This window comes from Mus pahari, chromosome 9, assembly GCF_900095145.1.
Source record: "Mus pahari chromosome 9, PAHARI_EIJ_v1.1, whole genome shotgun sequence".
NCBI classification, from domain to species: domain Eukaryota; kingdom Metazoa; phylum Chordata; class Mammalia; order Rodentia; family Muridae; genus Mus; species Mus pahari.
In genome coordinates this window covers 18,014,889-18,038,302 of record NC_034598.1, presented here as the reverse complement: position 1 = coordinate 18,038,302, position 23,414 = coordinate 18,014,889, and the positions used below count along the sequence as shown (strand labels likewise).

At 40.9% G+C, this 23,414-nt stretch overlaps 1 protein-coding gene across 1 annotated transcript in view; it reads left to right on the top strand.

Annotated features, from left to right (window-relative positions):
* Ros1 (ROS proto-oncogene 1, receptor tyrosine kinase) overlaps window positions 1-23,414 on the top strand; it is a 132,245-nt gene that overhangs the window by 81,586 nt on the left and 27,245 nt on the right. Inside the window, exons 28-35 of the mRNA XM_021204829.2 lie at window positions 2,463-2,662; window positions 4,097-4,241; window positions 5,329-5,561; window positions 6,677-6,853; window positions 13,216-13,384; window positions 14,910-15,027; window positions 17,702-17,892; window positions 20,633-20,716. Coding sequence (XP_021060488.1) covers window positions 2,463-2,662; window positions 4,097-4,241; window positions 5,329-5,561; window positions 6,677-6,853; window positions 13,216-13,384; window positions 14,910-15,027; window positions 17,702-17,892; window positions 20,633-20,716 — 1,317 coding nt within the window. The remainder of the gene's footprint in view (window positions 1-2,462; window positions 2,663-4,096; window positions 4,242-5,328; window positions 5,562-6,676; window positions 6,854-13,215; window positions 13,385-14,909; window positions 15,028-17,701; window positions 17,893-20,632; window positions 20,717-23,414) is intronic.

Below are 23,414 nucleotides of genomic sequence, written 5' to 3'. Positions count from 1 at the left end.
AGTATTTTATTTCTCTTTCTTCACTGTAACATCTTTGTTGCAATGAAAAGATTTTTGGTCCAGGTCATTTCTTCAGTCTAGCCACTATAGTACCAGAAAATACTATACAAGGTACAGAAGGAAGAAAGAAGTTACATAATCTTACTCAGCTGTAATATACATGAACTATGGCTACTCCCAGTATACAAAGATATTCATATAAGTGCAATATGTGATACTCATATGTTGGTCACCTGAATTTTTAATGTTAGCCATATGGGGCATTTTCTTGACTGATGATTGGTGTAAGAGGGCCCGGCCCAGTATAGGTGATGCCCTCCCTGGGTGGGTGGTCCTGGACTGTAGAAGAAAGGAGGCTGACCAAAGTATAAGGAGCAAACAAGCAAGCAGTGTTTCTGCATGGCCTCAGGGCCGGTTCCTGCTTCCAGGTTCAGCTCCTGACTTGGATTCTCTCGCTGACAGATTGAAAAGTCTGTAGAGCATAAATTAAACCTCCTTTCCCTCAAATTTAGTCTTTAATAGGTGTTTTACTACAGCAACAGAGAAGCAAACTAATACAGAAATTGGCAGCCTTTTCTAGGCCAAAGCTCCAAAATACCGGTTCTCCTCCAGAAAAAGGCTGTCAATTTGTCAATTTGTCGATTCTGCTGGTTAGTTTATGTCAATTCAACACAGTGCCACCTGGAAGAAGGAACCTTAACTGAGGTGTCTCCTTAAGACTGAATGGTTGGCCACGTCTGTGAGGTGTTTTCTCCGTTGGTGATTGTTGTAGAAAGGTTGAGCTCACTGTGGGAAGTGCTACGCCTGGGCAGGTGGTCCTGGGCTATATAAGAAAGTAGACTAAGTTACCCACGAGGCTCAAGCCACTAAGCAGTATTAATACAAGGAGTTTGCTTTCAAGCCCTGCCTCCACGTTTCTGTTTTGGTTTCCCTTGATGGTGGACTAAGCTGTAAGCTGAAATAAATCTCTTCCACCGCACAGATTGCTCCTGATCAATGTTTTCTCACAGAAGCAGCCACAAACTAGAAGGAAGGAAACCTTCCCCGTGGTGTGCCACTGCGTGGGCTAGAGCACACAGCCCTTCCTATCCCTGCTATAGTCTCTGTGACTACTGCTCCCTCAGTGTGTTCAGGGTTGTGTGTTATACATAGGTACTCTATCACACCACCAGGACCTTGACTTCTGTTTTTCTTATACGTTTGTTATTGTTTTTTTGACACATGGTCTGTCTAGGTACTTGAAGTTAGTCTTGAACCCATTATGTCATCCAAACTGACCTCAAGCTCTTTTTTATTTTAAGTATTTATTAGCACATATTAATTGTACATAAAAATGTACATTTTCACACATGTACATAACATACTTTGATCATACCCACCCGTTTTCTTCTCCTAGTCTTTCACTCTTGCTCATATTCTACCTCTTCACCTTGACACCCTTCTACTATTTCATATAATTTAAAAAAGTTTAAACGCAGGTTTATGCTTGTCACGATGTATCTGTAGAGGTCAGAGGACAAGTTTTAGGAGTCCTTTCTCTTCTACTGTGGATCCAGGGGATCTGACTCAGGTCATCAGGTTTGTAGGAAGTGCCTTTACCCACTATGCCATCTTGCCAGACCCCATGCCCGATTTTTCTACTTATCCGTCTTTTATTTTTTGTACAACGACGGATTTCATTAGCATTATTTACAGTTGAATGCATCAGAATTTGTTTATAGAAGCATGCATACTTATCAGTGACCCTATCACCAAAGAAAATATCTTTCTCACCAACCATTATTTGTATATAGATCTTTATAGAGACTCTATGAGGCTTTCCCACTTTAATGACAGGGTGTCAACACATCAAATTTTGTGGTGATGTATTGCAGATGGTCACAGCTTCAGTGAATTTAAGAGTGCAATAACCTGTCACACACAAACGATAGCATCAAACCCTTGAGCCTCTGCCTCCCCAGTGCTATTATTACAAGCACGTGCCACCATGCCTGCTACCCTCAAACTTTGCTAGCATGTCTTCTAGTAAGTTCTTACAAGATTGCTCCTGCCCCTAGTGATATGGTGGCTGCATCTTAGATAGGGAGACAGTGAGGGTCAGGGATGCCTTACAGAATATTTGCCCTCCATTATCAGTGAGGCAAATGCCACTTTGGAGGGTTCACAGAGTAGACACCTACCAGGATTGTGCAACTGAACTTTGGAAAATGAGTTTCCTCCGGGCATGCTATCCTAAACATCAGACATACGTGAGTGTAGCAAAAGAGGAGGAGTGCCCTGGGGAGGATCCAGCATAGTGTGCCAAAGCCAGGGTCTCAAAGTAGACACAATATCAAAAGCATTTCCTATTTATCATTGCAATGTAAAGTTCTGTGTGTACTCCACAAATTTGTTTCTAACATTGGCTGTTACCCTTCTTAGATAAGCTTACCATTCCTCTTTTTTTCTTATTATTATTTTAGATAAAGCGTATCTGTCTCTAGCTTCAGATATGGTGGAAGCAACTATATTAAATGCCACCAACACCAGCCTCACACTCAAATTACCTCCAGTCAAGACAAACCTCACGTGGCATGGCATTACCAGCCCCACGTCAACGTACCTGATTTACTATATGGAAGCTAATAAGGCAAAGAGCTCTGACAGGAAACACAAAATGCTGGTAAGCCTGGAACTGGCTGCTTTTGTCTTTATATGGTGTTCTTACCTGATGTAAACCTTTCAGCCATGTTTTTGGACAAAGATACTTTAAGCTTTGTTTTAAAACTTCTTCCAGCCAATGACTGATCGAAGCATATTAGCTTCTAGCCTTCTTGCCTGGGAGAAAGTTAAACATTAGGGAAACTTATTAACACTAGCTATGGGTTGTCATGGTTACTGTTTTCTGCAGGTCCCGAAAGAACAAAGTTTATTCCTCTCCCTAATTGTCCCCAAGAGTTATAGAGCCTGTTCCTATGACCTAGCCATTAAATGGAAGAGCCAAAGATTGAATCAGGCAGGGAGAATGAGACTATTTTATATCCTTTTATAGCATTTATCTAATATAAAATATAAATTATATTTTTGTCTACTTGTTCTGTGTTATGATATGTACTCTATGGATTCCATCTGCTTGTTATCTGTCATTGTTTCCCTAATTGTGTGGAATAGTAGACATGCAGTGGACAGTGCATTCATTGGGTTTTCTCTGTCTCTCTGAGACATCATTTTACTGTATAGTCCTAACTGGCAGGAAACTAGCCCCAATAGGCCAGGCTGGCCTTGTGTTTACCGTGGTATACCTTGCCTCTGATGTAATATATGACATTACAGGCATATATCATCGTGCCTGGATGTAGCTATTTCTTAGGTGAATGAATTGCCACTATTCACTTCAATTCCAGTGTATTTGGTTGCCATTTGGTCATTAGGGTAATGGAATCATCTGTGTTCAATATTTTTCTTTGTAATTGTTTTATTTAACCAATTTAAAGAAGGGAAATTGACCTTCAGCTTTAGGCAACAGATACTGTGTGTTACCATAAAGTGTACATTATGCTGAATAAGCTATGTTATAGTGCAGGGCATTTTTGGTATTAGACCAACTACAGTTTCCTGTCTGTTAATTAAGACAAGTGTAAGTCAGGTTCTCTTAACCTTGGCTTCACACAAGGCCACTCAGTCAGGATTGCCAAGAGTGGTACCAAATGCACATGTTCAGAAACCTTCATGGATGGTTTTAAAGCACAGGCAACCCTGAGAACCAGAGCACCCAGGATGTAGTTCAGTGCATTAGACTTGATTTCTGAGGACGTTTAACTGCGTTTATTTCATCTTTCATTATGTTCACACAAGTTTACAAACTGACAATCCCACATTGTGGGGCAATGAGAACGAAGCGCTGTCTCTTCGGGATCTTACTGCCTTGTGTGGTGAGTCACTCCACATTTGCCGAGGAGGGTTGCCGGCTAATCATCTGTCACCAATTCATGGAGATAGTAAACAAGTCAAGTCTGTTAGATGGAGACAGTAGTGTCACAGCCAGTCCAAAACAACGGCTTCCAATCATTTATATGAAATACAAGAATTGAATACTTAATGAAAAATTCAACCACAGGAATCACAGGAGAATGTAGCCCAGATTGAAGGTCTGCAGCCATTTTCAATGTACGTGATTCAGATAGCTGTGAAGAACTATTATTCGGAGCCTTTAGAACACTTACCTCTGGGAAAAGAGATTCAAGGACAAACTAAAAGTGGAGGTGAGCTATGGGCTGCTGTGGGCTTCTAGTGTGGAATTCTATAATATGTGTTATGCCCATGACTGTATTTTTTATCTGAATGCTAAGTAATCACCATTATGAAGGTGAACCATTAAAGTTCAATAAGAACTGTTTTTTAAAGTATTTATTTACTTATTTTATGTATATGAGTACACTGTAGCTTTTACAGATGGTTGTGAGCCTTCATGTGGTTGTTGGGAATTGAATTTTAGGACCTCTGCTCACTCTAGTCAACCCTGCTGTTCTGGTTGGCCCCACTCACTCAGTCCCTGCTCGCTTTGGCCCAAAGATTTATTTATTATTATACATAAGTACACTGTAGCTGTCTTCAGACGCTCTAGAAGAGGACGTCAGATCTCATTACAGGTGGTTGTGAGCCACCATGTGGTTGCTGGGATTTGAACTCAGGACCTTCAGAAGAGCAGTAGGTGCTCTTACCTGCTGAGCCGTCTTGCCAGACACTCAGTAAGAGTTCAATAAGAGCTCAATAAGAGCTGTTAACTCTGGGGAAACACTTTAGAGACTTGACTCTGGCTCTCACCCTTGACAGAACAGAGTCCAGCAAAGCACAATGTAACTAGAAAAGAAGACATCAAAATGCTTTGATCTTGCCATGCAGTGTCACTCTCCTCCCATGTAACCAGAGGTTTCTGCACATGTGGCAGGATAGGAAAACCAAGATATAATGTGAAATGTGTCCAGTGCCCTTGGGCTTAAACTAGTGCAGCCTTACAGTCTTGGAAATAGACTGAGAATCCAAAGGCTGGAAATCATTCCTTTTAGCTGTTTTTGATGGTTGTCACAAAGCTCTCTCGAATTTCATAGTTCATCATTGCCTGTAGACTTGAGCTGGGGTCAGAGAATGATTTGGTCATTAGGCAAAAATAGACTGCATCTTTTCAGGCAGCCTGCTCACTTCCCTTTATGTAAGTGGCCAACTTTCCTTTGGACCTCTGTAACTTGTTCTGCTCATATGACAGCACTGTTCCTCAACTGACTCTCTTGCTTCTTTCCACCACCTAGCGCTGTTGCAATTTCCCTTATCCTTCGATGCTATTTATTTCAGTGCCCGGGGCAGTTTGTCATATCAACGCAACGGTGTTGTCGGACACCAGTCTCCATGTATTCTGGACAGAATCACATAAGCCAAACGGACCCAAAGAGTCAGTCCGCTATCAGTTGGTTATGTCATACCTGGCTCCAATTCCCGAGACTCCTCTAAGACAGGGTGAATTTCCAAGTGCCAGGCTTTCTCTGCTCGTCACTAAACTATCTGGTGGACAGCTCTATGTGATGAAGGTATTGTGTGTCCTGGGCACTTTTTAAAAAAATTAATTGATTATTTTATTTATTTACATTTCAAATGTTGTCCCCTTTTCCAGGTCTCCCCTCTGCAAACTATCCATCCCACCCCCCTCCCTGTTGCCTCTAAGAGGGTTCTCCCCATCCACCTACCCACTCCTACCTCTAGCATCCCCCAATGCTGGGGCATTAAGCCTCCACAGGACCAAGGTCCTTCCCTCCCATTGATGTCGGATAAGGCCATCCTCTGCTATTTAGCTGGAGTCATGGACCCATCCATGTGTAGTTTAGCCCCTGGAAGCTCTGGAGGGGGGGGTGTCCGGTTAGTTGATATAGTCCTTTCTATGGGTTTGCAATCCTCTTTAGCTCCTTCAATACTTCGCCTCACTCTTCTATTGGGGTTCTGTGGTTCAGTCCGATGGTTGGTTGTGAATATCGTCATCTCTCTTAGTGTGATGCTTGCAGAGCCTCTCAGGGGTCAGCCATGGCAGGCTCCAGTAAGCGAGTACTTCTTGGCATCAGCAATAGTACTGGGTTTGGTGTCTGCAGATGGGGTGGATCCCAAGGTGGGGGCGGTCTCTGCTTCAGTCTTGTCCCTGCGTTTCCTTTAGACAGGAACAATTCTGGGTTAAAAATTTTGAGATGGGTGGGTAGTCCCATCCCTCAACTTGGGGCCATGCCTATCTACTGGAGGTGGTCTCTTCAGGTTCTATTTCCCCTTTGTTGGGTATTTCAGCTAATGCCATTCCCGTTGGGTCCTGGGAACCTCTTGCTTTCCTGTTGTCTGGGACTTACGAGTGGCTCCCCACTCCACAACCCTCCCCCATTCTCCATCCTCTTCTGTTACTGTTACATATATCTACTTATCCTCCTGACTCTCTGGACATTTCTCCTGTTTCTTCCCATACCTGATCCTGCTCCCCCCTTTTCCCTTGTCCCTCCTCTCTCCCTCTCAGGTCCCTCCCTCTCTCTACCTCCCTGTCCTGGGCATATTCAAGATCGTGTTCTGTAAAGACTAAGATGCTTCTAATTGCCATATTCAAGATCATGTTCTGAGAAGAGGAAGATGTGTTTATTTGTTTGTTTGTTTGTTTGTTTATTTTAACAAAAAGGTTCTGGCATGCCACCCTGAGGAAATGTGGTGTACTGAGAGTCATCCTGTCAGTGTCAACATGTTTGACACACCAGAGAAACCCTCTGCCTTGGTTCCAGAGAACACCAGTCTGCAGTTAGATTGGAAGGCTCCATCAAACGTTAACCTCACCAGATTTTGGTTTGAACTCCAGAAGGTAGACTTTTGATGCAAATCCTTGTTTTATGATCTGCAACAAGCTGGAAAGGTCTTTTTTGTATGACTAGAATGTTCTTTTGTATAAATCAACAACATTTATTGTTTGCCAACATTTATTGGCTCAGATTGGCATGAGAAGCAGTAAGTTATCCAGGTAAAGTTCTATCCAAAATAGCATTCAAAGTTCAGTTTGCTTTGAAGGGATGGCAGCGTGGTTCAAGCGTAAAGGTGCTTATTGTCAAGTCTTAGGTCTTGAGTTTGATCCATGGGACACACAAAGATGAAGGAGAGAACCTGTTCTCACAAATTTTCCTCTGATCTCTAGACACAAGTCTTGGCACATGTGTATCTCCACTCCCACCTCCTCCCATGTTAAAAAATTGTAATAAAAATTTGACTTTCAGAAGACACATATAGGGGCTGGGGCTAATAGCTCAGGACTTAAGAGCATTAACTACTATTCCAGAGAACCTAATTCAGTTCCCATATGGCTACTCACAGCTGTCCCAGGAGATCTGTCTCCGTCTTCTGGTCTTCAAAGAGAACCAGAAACATACATGGTGTATGGACATCAATTTAGGCCAATCACCCCTACACATAAAATTATGAGAACTGTGTAAGTCACCCTAATAATTTTATATTAAATAAAATATCACTTATTAATAAACTTGATTTATATGTTTTCACCTTTAAAATCCACAACAATTGGATTTTTTCTATGAAAAATATAGTAAACCAACAAGCAAAAAGCCAAAACCTAGTTTGGAAGTGTGCTTTCAACGTTTAAGTAGGGCACGGTCACAGAAGAGGATGGAGAGTGAAGCCACTTTATTCTCAAACAGTTTGCTGTGAATACATGAAGTTTAAAATGTTTCTTTATTCAGAATTCTTCATGATTAATTAAATCAACACCCAAACTGACGTTTAAGATGTCAGTTAACCGTGTCACTAGGTATTAGCTCACACTTTTGAGCAAATCTCTGCAGAACAGTAAAGATATACTATCTTGTAGTAATATATACAAGTATATACACAAGTAGATAATAATTCTATAGAATTCCTGATTTGATTAAAATACTTTTAGGAAGAAAGTTTTTAGAGATAGTCTTAGTTTCTAGAAAGATATATTAAAGTTAGAATCAAGAATAAAATGTGCCCATTACTCAGACTAGTAAGTAAAGGCTGCATAATAAGAAATACAATGATCTTTCATAATCACATTAAAAGGAGAAATAGACTTGGGTCAATTTTATGCTCAACGAAAAAATATTTAGGTCCAAGGATAAAGTCACAGGTTTGTATTATGATAAGGCAAGATCATGTAAAAACTTTTGCTTTGAAATTTTAATGAGTATATTATAATTATATACTGCTTTAAACTTAATATCACCATTACTCTTTAACTCCCATTTTATGTAACATTTTTTCTCTGAGGTAATTTTCTATAGAAATTTTCATCTATGAAGGTATAAAAAGCCCAGAGAAAATAAATAAAGTTGGTTGGCTAAAAAAAAAAAAAAAAAAAAAAAAAAAAAAAAACCAAAGATGTCAGTTAACCGGACTCTGTACAGGAAGTTCATGCCGGATTTCAGAGTGGTGCACCAAGAGTAGATTATTAAGATTTTGTAATTGCTCTTTGCCCTTCTTACCAGTGCTTAGCTGTGCACATGTCTGCACGTTTACAGGCTTATGCTGAGACGTTTGTAAAGACTGTTTAAGACCGTCTTGTTTTGGAGTTTCTTAAAGCAAAATAGAACTGTAGAGACCTTGCTTTTTTTAAAAAGAAAAAAAAAAAAGTCAAATTGTTCCCCTTTTGCACATTTATTTTTTAAAACAAAATTTTAATTGGTTATTTAATAAATTAATACATGACTGTTGTACATTTTGGTAGCATTCACACCATTCCCCTTTCTTACCTCCTCCCACTTACGCTTGACAATTCCATACGTGGATATCTCCTCTTTTGACCTCATCTCTCTGCCACTCCTCCCGCTTTGGAAACCCCTTTCCAAAACATCCTTCTTCTACTTTCATGTTTATCTTAGTAACCCGCTGAGTTTAAGCAGAGTTACTTTCTTGTACACAGTGTGGAGCTATTTACTGGGTCATGGCCAACTTACCTGTGTCTCTACCCTTGAAGAAAAATAACTCCTTTCCCCAAGAAGCCATTAATTATGAACAGCTCATCAGCTAGTGGAGGGATCCCAAGTGTCCCTTCCCCATCTGTGCTCAAGTGTTGACAGTGATCTTGTTCTTATCCATATTCCCTTCTATTGCCCTCTGTGTTTGTCCCTTCCTCTCTCCAACAGTAGCCACCTCTGCTTTTATGTCACGTACATTCCACTGCTTCCTTAAAGTCTCTCCCTCCCATCTCATGTTCCCTTTCCTCTTTGTGGGTTTTTAAAATGTACTATATATTTTGTGATGTTTGCTCCTTTTGGATAAGAGTGAGGAAGTAGAGGAACAAGGATCGAGTATTGAGTATGTAGCTTTTTTTCCTTTTTGGTACTGAAACTGTTTTAGTGATTTGCCTATTTGAAATGATGACTTTATAAAAATAAGGCTAAATTGGAGAGATTGGAGGATGGTTCTCTTTTGGACTTACTTAGATAAGCTTAGTTCAGTTCAGTGTAAAGTCAAAGGGAAAGGAGATACTACAGTTGCTCCTCAGATCGGAGAAGATGCGAGGGATAACAATGGGTAGGTATCTCATTGTCTTAATGAGAAGGCACAGACTGAGGTAGATACTATAATGAGTCAAATGCCACCAGTTGGGACATGCCTGCAAAGAAGAGTCCCGGGACTGATACACCCCTAGAACGGTCCTACTTGGGTGATGTCTACGGAAGGAAGGAGCATGAGTCATTAAGTCAACTGTCCCATTCCTCAAAGTCAAGGGAGGGCAGCAGATGGGGCCCTCCTCTTCCAGTTCTCATGACTTCAAGGACGTGCGTTCACAGTTACACTTTCTCTGTCCCCCTCTTTTTTCAGAACAGATTCATAATGGGCCACATTGAGAAAGCCTTGAGTCTGCTTGAGTGTGTGGTAATACATGCTTTTAATTACAGCATGTGGGAGGGGGAGGTAGGAGGATCATGAGTTTGAGACCATCCTGGACTGTGCACAGCATGATTCTAGTTTTGAAAGACTACATCATGAACCTGACAGTAGTCCTTTCTGTGTGTGTGTGGCCATTTGTAGTCCAGATGCAGGAGCAGAACAGTAAGCTCTGCCTCTGGACAGTGGATAGATGACCTTCTGCTGGTAGAACCATCCCTTTTGAGCAACTTGAACTAGTTTCTTAATGACAAGATTGCTGGAAATGATCCCATAAATCCACTTTGAGACTCTTGGAGGATGAACAGTAAGGGGAGATATAGACCCTTTTAATTAAGTTTTTCTTTATAAATGTAAGACCAACATGGTAACATTTGGCATTGTGACACAATTTCTATGTCTGCAAAATAAAGACATAAGGTGAGGATTTATTTATTTGTTTGTTTTGAGACAAGGTCTTATCCAGCCTACACTATTCTTGAATTTCTATATAGCCAAAGATAAACTTTGACCTTGAACTTCTGATTCTTCCTTCTGTCCCATCTTCTGTATGCTAGGATTAAGGTGTACACAACCACATCTGGACTGTGATGTTCAGGAGGGACCAGTGCATTATTATCTTTCACTTCTTCCCCTACCCAAGAGGCAACAATAGCATCCCCTTCCCCTTGACTTTACACTGAACTGCATTAAGCTTACTTAAGTAAGTCCAAAAGAGAATAATTCTTCAATCTCTCCAGTGTAGCCTTATTTTTATAAGGTCATCATTTCAAAGAGGCAAATCATTAAAATAGTTTCAGTATTTTAAAAAATGTGGTAGGCACTTTACCAACTTAGCCACACCCCCAGGATCCAAACTATTTTTTTTTTTTAAATCTGTATCCTGGATTACATAGATTTTAAAAAAATATCTAAAACGTGTATACAAGCAGAACATATCCCATTAGGGGAAAGTAATTTTACTTTAGCTTGTTTTTTTAAAAAGTCTATTAAATTGTGTTTTTTTTCTCCTTCATTTTTTTTTTTTTGTCTTCTACTGAAATTACATATTTCTGAAGTTTTGATCTATAAGATACCATAGGCTAGATGCTGTCCAAAACTGCACAGGCAGCCATTCAATCTCTCTAGGGTAGTTTTTAACCCCTGCCCTTGTTATCTTCTGACAAAGGGATGGTTCCAACTCCCTGTGATTTTTTTCTGGGATAGCCCACTAGAGCTGCCAAGTTGGTGGTCTGCCCAGAACATTCACTACTGCGGTGAGGCCAATAGGCTGCCGGTTTTCCAGCAAGTGCTCGAGATAGCTATTTCATCTGCATTTTAGGAGCCCTGTTGATGCTGTAGACTGCTGAGTTCCCTAGTCCAGCCACTAAAGGTAATTTATACACCATATCCTTAAGAAAGCAGGATATAACTAGTTAAAGATTTTAGCTGGAAGTGGAATCTCTCTCTCTCTCTCTCTCTCTCTCTCTCTCTCTCTCTCTCTCTCTCTTTTCCTCCTCCCCCTTCTCTACCCAGTCTTTTCTCCTTTCTCCTTCTTCACTTTTCCCTCCCTCTTACACACACACACACACACACACACACACACACACACACACACACACACACATTCAGTTTGAATACACATTGCACTGAATGAGCTGCTTCATTAAGCCATTTCATTATGTGACAGTGGGATTGTCATATTCATGAGTTCAGTGAGGACAGTGCCTTGAATAACATTTTGGCTGCTTACTATTTTATCCCCTCTCTCCTCTCTAGGCCCCCACTCCCATTTTTTGGTAACATGGTGATCTACCTCCTGAAATTGCAATAGAAGATATTCCTAACTTTAATAGAAACGAGTATAAAGTGCCTATTTGATGATACGATATGACTTCATGAGGGCTAAATGAAAAAGGAGATGTAGAGGAAAGGTTATTTATGGAAACTGACCTTAGGAGACACTACCAAGGAAAAGACACTAAAAACTCTTGACAAAATGCCACAGCGTTGTCTTTCCTATTTGTATACGAAAGCAAAAAAACAATAAAACAATAGCAAAACCCTCTCAACATTGTCTAGTAATGATTTTTAAGGACCTAAATAGAAAGATTTTAAAAAAGAGGCTTCACTTAGTTGAACTTAAAGACTATCGGATGTGTAAAGTGGAATGGGAGGCAGATTTCCTGTACTTAATGTCTAACCTGAAGAGGACTGTGTACGGTGGGCCAGCGTTTCCCTTTTGGGAGGAATTTAGGTTCCTAGGAAAGTGGATAAAGCATGGCCAGCATATCTGAAGACAGCCTTGGAGGAAGGAAAGTCCCAAACGTTTTAGCTTGTTGATGGACTTCAGCACAGAATCAAAGCATATAAAATGATGAGTTTAAAAATGAGCAAGTCAAGATGAAAGGATGGACTATCCAGAGACTACCCCATCTGGGGAATCCACCCCATCATCAGCCACCAAACCCAGATACTATTGCACATGCCAGCAAGACTCTGCTGAAGGGACCCTGATATAGTTTGCCTCTCAGTGACTGGCAAACACAGAAGTGGATGCTCACAGCCAGCTATTGGATGGAACACAGGGCCCCCAATGGAGGAGCTAGAGAAAGTACCCAAGGAACTGAAGGGGGCTGCAACCCTGTAGGTGGAACAATATGAACTAACCAGTACTCCCTGAGCTCCTGTCTCTAGCTGCATATGTAGCAGAAGATGGCCTAATCGGCCATCACTGGGAATAGAGGTCCTTTGGTCTTGCAAACTTTATATGACCCAGCACAGGGGAAGGCCAGGGCCAAGAAGTGGGAGTGGGTGGGTAGGGGAGCAGGGGCAGGGGGAGGGTATAGGGGACTTTCAGGATAGCATTTGAAATGTAAATAAAGAAAATATCAAATAAAAACAAACAAACAAACAAACAAACAAAAAGAACCAAAAAACAAATAAAATGAGCAAGTCCTTGGAATTGAGGCTCTCCTTGTATGAGTCCATCCTTGTTCCTCCACTGTGACTGCTATTCTTAGCCATCCCATCTTAGTGTGAGTGTCTGCACCTAGGGAGAGCAGCATGCCTCAGCTCTGAATCTTTTCCATTGAGCAGGCCTAGGGATGCTCCACTTTGCATTTCGGTTAAAAGGGGCTGTTCATCTAATTATCACCTGACATAAGAAACAAAGGGGCCATGTGTGATGAGGGCAATGATTGGAACTAAACAGCATAAAGAAGGTCTCTTATTTTTAATGTAAATAAATTTATTTAAGTTTTAATAAAGTTCTACATCCAAGAGTTTCTGAAAAGAATAAAAATCTTATACTTCTTTTTCTAGTGGAAATATAATGAGTTTTACCATGTCAAAGCTTCATGCAGCCAAGGTCCAGTTTATGTCTGTAACATCACAGATCTACAACCTTACACTTCTTATAACATTCGAGTGGTGGTGGTCTATACGACAGGAGAAAATAGCTCCTCAATTCCAGAGAGCTTCAAGACAAAAGGTAGGTATTAGCATAAATTATTAGCCTGTGTTTTTAGCTAATATGTTAGCATATATGTGTAATGCAAACATCTCTGCTCTTTTCTCATCTCTCAATTCCACCAACCACATTCTAGAAGCACACATTTTTTTAAAAAAAAAATCTATTTTTCATTTATGTATATATGTTAGTGTTTTGTCTGAGTCTATATATGTGTACCTGCCTGTGTACCTAGTGAAATTACCAGGTTCCAATGTTAGACAGAAGAGGGTGTTGGATTTCCTAGAACTGTAGTTATAGATGGCGATGAGTCACCAGGTGGAACCTGGGAACAGAAACTGGGTCCTCTACATGACTAGCAAGTACCCTTAAACTCTAATCCATCTCTATTGGCCCTCAAATGTTTTCCTGAGAGTCACACTATGTCTGTGGCATCGGTGAATTAACTGAAGAGTCAGGAGTTGGTACAGGAAGGAGCAAGAACACTCTGGCCAGGGTTCGTAGGATCCTGAGATGGGCAAAACTATTTCTTCTTTCAGCTTTCTGATATCCTCTCTAACTATTGTTTTTCAACAATAACTATATAAAAGAGAGTAACTGGATGCCCAAGAAATACATACAAAATAAATTTTATAGTACAAATGATAAAATGAAGAAACAATGGGGCTGGAGAGATGGTTCAGTGGTTAAGAGCACTGGCTGCTCTTCTAGAGGTCCTGAGTTCAATTTCAGGCAACCACATGGTGGCTCACAACCATCTGTAATGAGATCCAATGCCCTCTTTTGGTGTGTCTGAAGACAGTTACAGTATACTCATATACATAAAATAAATAAATCTTAAACAAGCAAACAAAAACAAACCAAGCCAAGCCCTACAATCTATTTGATCAAGATTCTGAACACCATAACTCCAGTTTGATTCCTGAAAAAGTAGAAGGCAAAGGTTCCAAAAGTATGACTTTTAAAATTTGTATTTATCACTTATAATGTGTCAAAATAAGAGATATGATTAGTGCTCTCACTAAGTAGCCAACCCATCATTAATGAAAGGTTCAGATATTCACATAAAAATATGTGCTTCAGGGCTGGGGAGACAGCTCTAACTGAAAGGTACTTGCCAGGGAAGTGTGAGGTTCTGGGTTCAGTTCCCAGAACCCACACCAAACATCTGGATGTGGTAGAGCATTTGTAGCCCCAGTGCTATGGCAGGTGGACACAGGTAGATCTCTGGGACTCCTTGAGCAGCCAGCCCAGCCCAGTGAACACCAAACCAATGAGTGATTCTCTCAAAAAGGTAATGTGGGTGATAACTGAAGACCAAAACTTGAGGTTGACCTCTGGCTTCCATATAAGTAAGCACACACACACACACACACACACACACACACACACGTACACACGCACACACACACACACACACCCCCTCTCTATCATAATATTTCTTTAATACATTTATCATCTTCAGTGTATTCCAGAGAAAGATAACTAATGCAAAATAATTTGTACTTCTAACGTATCGGACAATTCTCTCTTTATCCCCATAAAGCTGGAGTCCCAAGCAAACCGGGTATTCCTAAATTACTAGAAGGGAGTAAAAATTCAATCCAGTGGGACAAAGCTGAAGATAATGGGAGCAGATTGATGTACTACACCCTTGAGATCAGGTACGTGTTAATTTGTGTCCTTGAGGTCAGATATGTATCAACCGGTGCCTTATGTGTCACAAGAACTAAACAGTCAGTTACAAGGTGATCAAAAGCAATAATTCTGTCCCTAATTCAGCACATTTATATAGAAAAATGAATCTTTATGGATTTTCGTATGTTTCATGATGTTGTTTGCCCATTCCCTAAAGTCAGTCTTGACCTTCTTAATTACAAAACACACCACACCACACTCAGAAATCTGCAACTACTCATTCAAACTTCACAGAAACCGATCCTTCAGAGTTTATGCAACCAATGTTTACTTAATATTCACTCTGCTTAAGAAGATGGGCTGGTTAGTCCATATTGTTGTTCCTCCTATGGGACTGCAAACCCCTTCAGTTCCTTGGGTCCAGTGCCCCCCAGAGCTCCCAGGGACTAAACCAAAGAGTACATATGATGGGACTCATGGCTCCAGCTGCATATGTAGCAGAGGATGGCCGAGTTGGTCATCAATGGGAGGAGAGGCCCTTGGTTCTGTGAAGGCTCTATGCCCCAGTATAGGGGAATGCCATGGCCAGGAAGCAGGTGTGGGTGGGTTGGTGAGCGGGGGCAGGGAGGGGGGAAGGGAATAGGTGGTTTTTGGAGGAGAAACCAGGAAAGGGGATAACATTTGAAATGTAAATAAAGAAAAATCTAATAATAATAATAATAATAATAATAATAATAATAATAATAATAATAAAAGAAGCCGAGCTGACGTTCGGTGTCAGACAGTAAGTGCATGTAAACTGATAAATTTTGTTTTAGCAAAGTTGGATTCTCTCGGGTGAAAAGTGGCAGAAAGATAGGTGTTCGTTTTTCAGAATTTGAAATGAGGGAGACAGTTGAAATGATGTGAAGTCAACAGGTCTGTGGGCTCTTCTGTCTGATGTCAACGGATGAGTGTGTTTCCAAAGACCGAGAATGCGCTGTTATCTAAAACCGGCAGCTGAGAAGCACGTGTACCCTCAGACCCAGCCAGTTTACAGAGTTCAGTGAGGGAACTGGCCCAGAAGGACCGACCTCGTGCCAGCTCAAGGGGAGAAATCCAAATTCCAAAGACACTCCCCTCACGGGACTATGAAGCCATCTTTAAGAGGCTCCAAGGACAGAAGTCACTTCCATAATTATAGTCCTGGCAACTTGAGCTTTACGTCTATTTTTGCTTCGTCTTTACTCTGGCATCCCCAGAACCTCAGAAAATTTCCTGCTCATGTTAGGAAATTCTTTGGGCTACATCTTTAGTTATAATTGTCAAGAAACAGTTTGTCACTGTTTTTTTATACATAGTAGAATATGTTTATGAACTATCTTGATGGTCTTTGACTGTAATGGTGTGCAACATCCAGGCCACAACTTTATCCTTGCTGGGACCCCTTAGCGTACTCCCCTCAGTAAGAGTCTAAATGGCTTGCATCCCCTTGCCATGCAGCTCATTATTGGTATTATAATATGGATACTATAGGACAGGAGGAAGTGTTGACATATGATTAGCTCTAAGTCGTATCTTTAGAAAGGATGCTCTAGTTAGACTATACACTTTTTTTATCACATTCCCCCCCCCCCGCCGCCTCTACTCATACATACTGATAATTTTGGTGGCTGAACTATCTGTCTATATACCAACTTATTAAGTATTACTGTCTTTGCAAGAATTCTAAATTCTACATTTTATTTAAAGATGGCATAAGAAAATTACAAGTGACACAGGAGACTGGAAAATTTTAAAAAAATATAAGCCAAGTATGGTATTCATACCTGTAATCCAAGAGCTCAGAAGGGAAGGACTGGAGGATCATGTGTTCAAGGGCATCCTGGCAGCAGAAATAGCATTCAGGATAGCATTTGAAATGTAAATGAAGAAAATATCTAATAAAATAATTTAAAAAAAGATATAAGATGTTGGGATAACTTGATCCACTTATAAGTTTTCAATAAATTCCTCAAGGATCAAAAAAACAAACAGACAAAAACAACCAACCAACCAACCAGCCAACCAACCACAACCAAGCAAGCAAGCAAAAAGACTAGGGAGATGGCTCAATGGATAAGAGTTCTTACTGAGAAAACATAAGGACTTGAGTTTGAATCCTCAGACCCCACATAGAAAGCCAGGTGTGGCTGTGTACGTGCCTATAACACTGTCCCTGTGACAGGGGGAGACAGCTTTACTGGGGCTTGCTGGATACCAGTCTACCTTCAGGTTTAGTGACAGACCCTGTCACAAGGGAATAAGGCAGAAAGTGATAGGGTAGGACACACAATGTCTTCCTATGGCCTGGATTATCATGCAGGGCCATATACACACATGCACATATACACCATGCATGCATGCGGAAAAGAAAAGATTAAAAACGGAAAAGGAAAAAGTGCAAATTTTTGAGCCCAAAACTGTGAAGTAATTATGTGTTTGGAGATTAGCAATTTCCTGCATTTTAAACAGCAGGGATGGGGGTCACCAGCTTTCTCTTTTCGTGGGTTTAGTTGGTTTGCTCACGAATCACTAAGACTTTAATAAACATGCTGTGTTCTGCAGCAAGTCATGCAGCAGGGATAAGGTCAAGGGTCAAGTGTGTAACAAGTGACTAGAAATAACCCCATAGTGTTTTATGTACTGTTGGTGTCTATTCATCTACTATTTCTTTTGCAGAAAAGGCATCTCAAATGATTCACAGAACCAGAGTTCAAGGTGGAAGGTGGTGTTTAATGGGTCCTGCAGTAGCATTTGCACATGGAGGTCAAAAAACCTAAAAGGAACATTTCAGTTCAGAGCAGTAGCTGCAAATGAAATTGGATTGGGAGAATATAGTGAAATAAGTAAAGACATTACGTTAGTGGAAGGTATGTTAACATATCTGCCTGTACGCTAGTTTATTACATAAACATTTAGTGCCAAAGATAGATACATACTTATTAGCAACAAATATGACCAGATAAGGTGGATGAATTACTAACTACACAAGCTACTGAATGGTTCAGTTTATCTGGTGTATTTTTTCTTAAAATTTCATGTTTTTATTTTGATTTATTTTGCTTCTACTGAGATGGTGTTTTTTCTGCGTAACAGCTCTGGCTGGTCTTGAACTCCTGAGAGCTGGAATTAAAGGCATGTGCCACCATGCCTAGCTTTAAAACATCATTCTTATCTTATCACTTCTTAGTAGTAGGTGGCCACTCCTGACCATCTACCACCCCGATTCCATGCTTTTACACAGACTTCCCAGAGTGTCTATTATCTGCCCTCTGTCTGTTCCTGCCAGCAGTCACACTCCGAACCGGGTCCGTCCTGGAAGGCAAGCTGGGGCTGGAAGGGATAAGAAGGAACGGGGGCTAGGACAAAAGTTTCTGATCAAAGCCCAATGTTTAATGAATTACTCAGTTTATATAGTGTGGGGAAAACCCTTCCCCCCAGCCCCAGTCTTGGGGCCCAGTTCAGGTGCGAGCAGGTAGGCAGAACTTCGGGAAGATAACTCTGGAGAACCTCGGAGCTTATCAGCAGGGAGCAGCGTTCTGCCCTGAAAGGCCATTGTTTTGAAGAGCGCTGGCAGGTGCAACAATAGAGCCGGCTTGGCAGGTTGGGAGGGACCACCGCAGGTGATCCCGAGCCAGTGGCTGCAGAGGTCTGAGATAGCCTGTTTCGAGGCTGGGAGGATGCGACAGTATTTATTAACATCTATGTAGTAAAAACAAACCAAACCAAACCAACCAACCAACCAATAAAAGTTGATTCTAATGATGTGGTCTGCATTCATCTGGCTGGTGCAAGTTTTTCTCTGTGTGTGTGGAAGCGTGCACACATGTGTGCACACACACACTGTGGAGACTGAACCTTGAACTTTGCACAAAGTAAGCACTCTACCGCTGGTTACATTTTCAGCACTGTATTGGCAAGGAATTTAACCTCACTTATTTCATTTATTGATTTTACTGAAAGATCCCCCACCCCTGAGACAGGGTTTCTCTGTGTAGCCCTGGCTGCCCTGGAACTCACTCTGTAGACCAAGCTGACCTCGAACTCACAGAGGATTGCCTCTGCCTCCTGAGTGCTGGAATTAAATGTGTGTGCCACCACCCCTGGTTTACTTTTAGGTTCTTACTAGCATAGGTTAATTGTGAATACTAATAAGTTTCATTGTGACATTTTCATACAAATATATATTTTGATCTTAGTAACCCCATCATTACTTTCTCTCATCCCCTTTCTAGTCACTAGCCTTTCATTTCAAGGCCATACTTAAATGAGCCCATTGTCCTGCATAATTGATATGCCTAAGGCAAAAATAAATTATTTGCATTTTATACATACATTTCACGTAAAGCTTCAATTATTCTGCGCCATCAAGATGACTCAGTGGGTAAAGACACTTACTGCTAAGTTTGATGGTTTGAGTCTGCAACCTGGGATCTCCATAGTAGAAGAAGAAAATCATTTCCCACAGTTTGCTGACCTCCAAAGTCATGTCCTGGCAGGCAAGTACATGTACATACACATACATGCAACAAACATGTAAGTAAATAAATGCAATATAAAAAATTAAAATGTCCAGGAGAGCTCACTTAACAGTTTAGAGCACTTGCTCTGGCAGAGGACCTGGGTTTGATTCTCAGCACCCACATGGTGGCTCACAGCCATCTGTAATTCCAGACTCCCTGGGGATTCCATGTCCTCTTCTGACTTCCACAGAAACATCATGCACATGGTACACATATATATATGAATACAGAACATTCTTACACACAAAAGACAAAACTGCCATTATATGTATTCATATTATAGTCAGTCTTGGCTAGATAAAATTTCTGAAAAGACCCAAGGAGTAAATGGTTTAGGTTTCTCAAGTTACATCTGATCTCTGTAGCTGCCCTTCCTTCCTCCTCCTCCTCCTCCTCCTCCTCCTCCTCCTCCTCCTTCTTCTTCTTCTTCTTCCTCCCTTATCTTCTTTCTAAAAATGTTTTTAAAAATGTAAAATGTATTCTTAGCTCACGGGAAGTTTTAAAAAGCTACACCAGGTTTGTCCCACAGGCTGGGATTGGCCAAGCTGTGGCCTGTGTGCTTGTTCCCTTTGTAAACAGCACACCACCAAAGATGCTCAACCACATTTTCATGTTGATATTCCTTAGATTAGGGCTATGGAATGAAATGGGTTTGGAGATCTAATGGAACATACATATCAGCTACTTTTAGTACATGAAGATAAAGATTTCTTGGTCCCCAATTCCTTAAATGGATCATACACGTTTGGATTGTTGTTGTTGGTGGTGGTCATTGTAAAGTAGATTGGGTGACTGTGGTTCAGTGAGATGATAGTGACATAAAAAGGGGGAAGCAGCAACTTAAATTTTGGCTGGGTACAGACTCTCCACGTTGTTAATTGCAGACTGCCAGCTGCTGAGCAACCAGCTCATAGAAACTTCAGAGGAGCAGGCTCCTGCTGGTGCGTGTGCACGCGCACGTGTGTGTGTGTGTGTGTGTGTGTGTGTGTGTGTGTGTGTGCACGTGCCCATGTGTGCGTGCTTGTGAATAAATGGGGCAATTTGGCTTTTTGTGTGAATTAATTTCTTTTCAAACTTCTATGTTTAGATGGTGTTTGGATAACAGAAACAAGTTTTATACTTACTATTATAGTCGGGATATTTCTGGTTGCTACAGTCCCACTGACCTTTGGTGAGTATCATAGATTTTACAAACAGATAATAAATTGTTTATTAGCTCATACTGACTGATTTATCTTTCAGTTTATCTAATTTACTACATGAAACATAACCTTATTAAGTAAGTTCATAAAGTTCACAGCATTGTCCTTGGCTGTCTTTTCATAGCCATTAACTTCTATGTTTTTTTTTTTTTTTTTTTTTTTTTTTTGATCAAGGGATGCGTTCGTTTTCTTTCACATAAAGGTTTATTTTGCCTCACAGTTTTGAAGGTGTTGGTTAATGATCAAGTGTCCTTGTTGCCTTGGGTGTGCAGCAGCCCCTCATGGCAGGAGTGTGATATAGTAATGTCCACATCTCATAGCTAGGAACAGAAGAGAAAGAGAATGGGGCTGGGGTCCCATCATCATCTCCAAGAGTGTGTTCCTCATACAGGAAGTCCTCCCAATTAGGCTCTAACCTCTGCATCCCACAGATGTTAAGCTGAGGGCTAGGTTTTAGCGTGTGCACCTTTGAAGAATATTCTGGACATAAATCACACCATGGGGCAACTATCTCATGGCTAATACATCAGAGTAAACAATATACACGAGATACAACTATTTGTGAAGACACTCTATTCTAGCTTGCTGTAAAACAGTGTTTGTTTCTGATTGGCTATTTCAAGTGTTCTGTGACTTGTAGGCTACAATATAAATAAAAGTAACCATGGATACAAAGATAGTGTAGGATTAATGGGAGTCCAGTGTGAGTCACTGGTTGGGATAGCGTTGGTCCCCAAGCAGACAGCCTAGTTTGGGATGAAGGGGCCTCTCACGGGAGACCCCTTTCTGGCCTCTTGCTGTCTGATGAGTGACGGGCTTACTTCAAGTCCCTGTTGTTTTACAAAGGATTGAAAAGCAGCAGCGTTAGGTCAGGTAGCTACTTCCTATAATTTATTTTATGTTAATAGGTTGTTATTCCTTAAGGCCCTCCCACTTTTTAATGTTTATTTTAATTATGATAAAAAAAAAACACAGAAAACCCAAAATAGATTATGAAAAGTTGGGCCTGGAAGGATATCACTGTGATCACACATTCTGGCTTATTCCTGTGGTATAATAAAAGTTGACACATCACATTTGTTCAATTGCCCACATTTCTTGATTTGGGTTATATGATACATGAGCTTTCCATCTACTGTTGATACCAAGAGTGCTCCCGTATACAGAACTATAGGAAGGGTATGATACCAGAAAAGAAATTCTAGCACATATTCAGAAAGTTGTGGCTTATTGTGTTTATAAGAGAAAATTACAAGGGTAAGGCAAAGGGAAAGCTACAAACACAAGGTTGAATTCTCTTTTTCCTCTCTAAATAAATAAATAAATAAATAAATAAATAAAGTTACTATTTAATTAATTTTCCCAGTCATTATTTTTTTCTCCAGAGTGTTTGGAGGTAAAAAGTCTCAGACAACACTGTGAACCTGAACTGAGGTTTCATTTAAAGAAAAATACACCCAGCCATTTTCTGAGTGGGAAACCAGAGACGGACCTGGCTACAGAGTCCATCAACCTGGCCAGTATGAATTAAAGCTTGCTTCAGACTTGGAGAAAAAAGTCCACCCAGATAACACATATGACTCCTTCAGTTAGGAGGGGTAGCTAATGTTTTGTGCAGAGCCTGCTAGGATTTTAACTTGAGATTCCAGGGAGTCTGCACATGGCACAGCTGGTGCCTCCAGCGTTTCGTGTCTGACTGTGGTATATTTGGCAGCTGGCATACAGGCTTGTCTGCTTGTCTGCTTTCTGCTGGGAGGGATGTTACACGAGGAATACTTCATCTCACCTTTGCTTGCATATCGCTCCATCACCACTGCTTGAGCCATGACTCTAGTGGATGAAGATGAGACCATTTCAATGTCTTGTGTGCTTTCCCGACATCCCGCAGGTCTCCGACAGTCTCGGGACATGAAGGTCTTTATTGTGTTTGGAATTTGTGGACTTTGGGTGGAGCTAAGCTCATTTTTCCTTTTGTTGGTGGCATATGTGGTTTTGCCAGTAGGAATGTGTGAGTGCATGAGCAAAGACTAAGTTATCAAAATAATGAAAAGTAGCAATTCTTGAGGAATGGCATTGTGTAGAGGGTTCTGTAAAATTGAAACAAAGGCTTAAAAGTAAGTACCAACCGTCTATGGGTTACTGAGAGGCCATATCTCATGTGCAGCATAAACCTCATGTAAGGAAAAGAAGTTATAAAATCTACTCAGTGACTCCAGGAGCTCGTCCTTTAATAATAGAGGTAAGACATACATGTTTGAGAAGACCCATCAGGATGTTGTGACATGAGATGTGGGTTACAGTGACCTGGAAGAGTGCTGACAGCCACAGTTGGACTTTTAGGGTTTTTGGCAAGAGATGAGCAGATTAGCCCAAGAGTGAGGCATGCCTAGATGAGAGTGTGTGATGCTTAGAAAAGTGCGTTGTTAAAGGTGCCGGAAGCTTTCCTGTGCCCTCCCTCTAGATGGAATGCCACTTGAGTAAAGCTCTATTGTCTCAGCTATGCAAGGAATTGTGTAGAAAGGTTAACTTTTTAAAATTGATTTTGGGGTAGGGAGCAGAGCTGACTAACGTGTAGAATAGGCTGGTTTGGAATTTGTGCTCCTGCTGCCTCAAAGTCCCAAGTACTCAGATTGTAGGTGGGTACCCCGTGCAAAAGTTCAAAAGCAC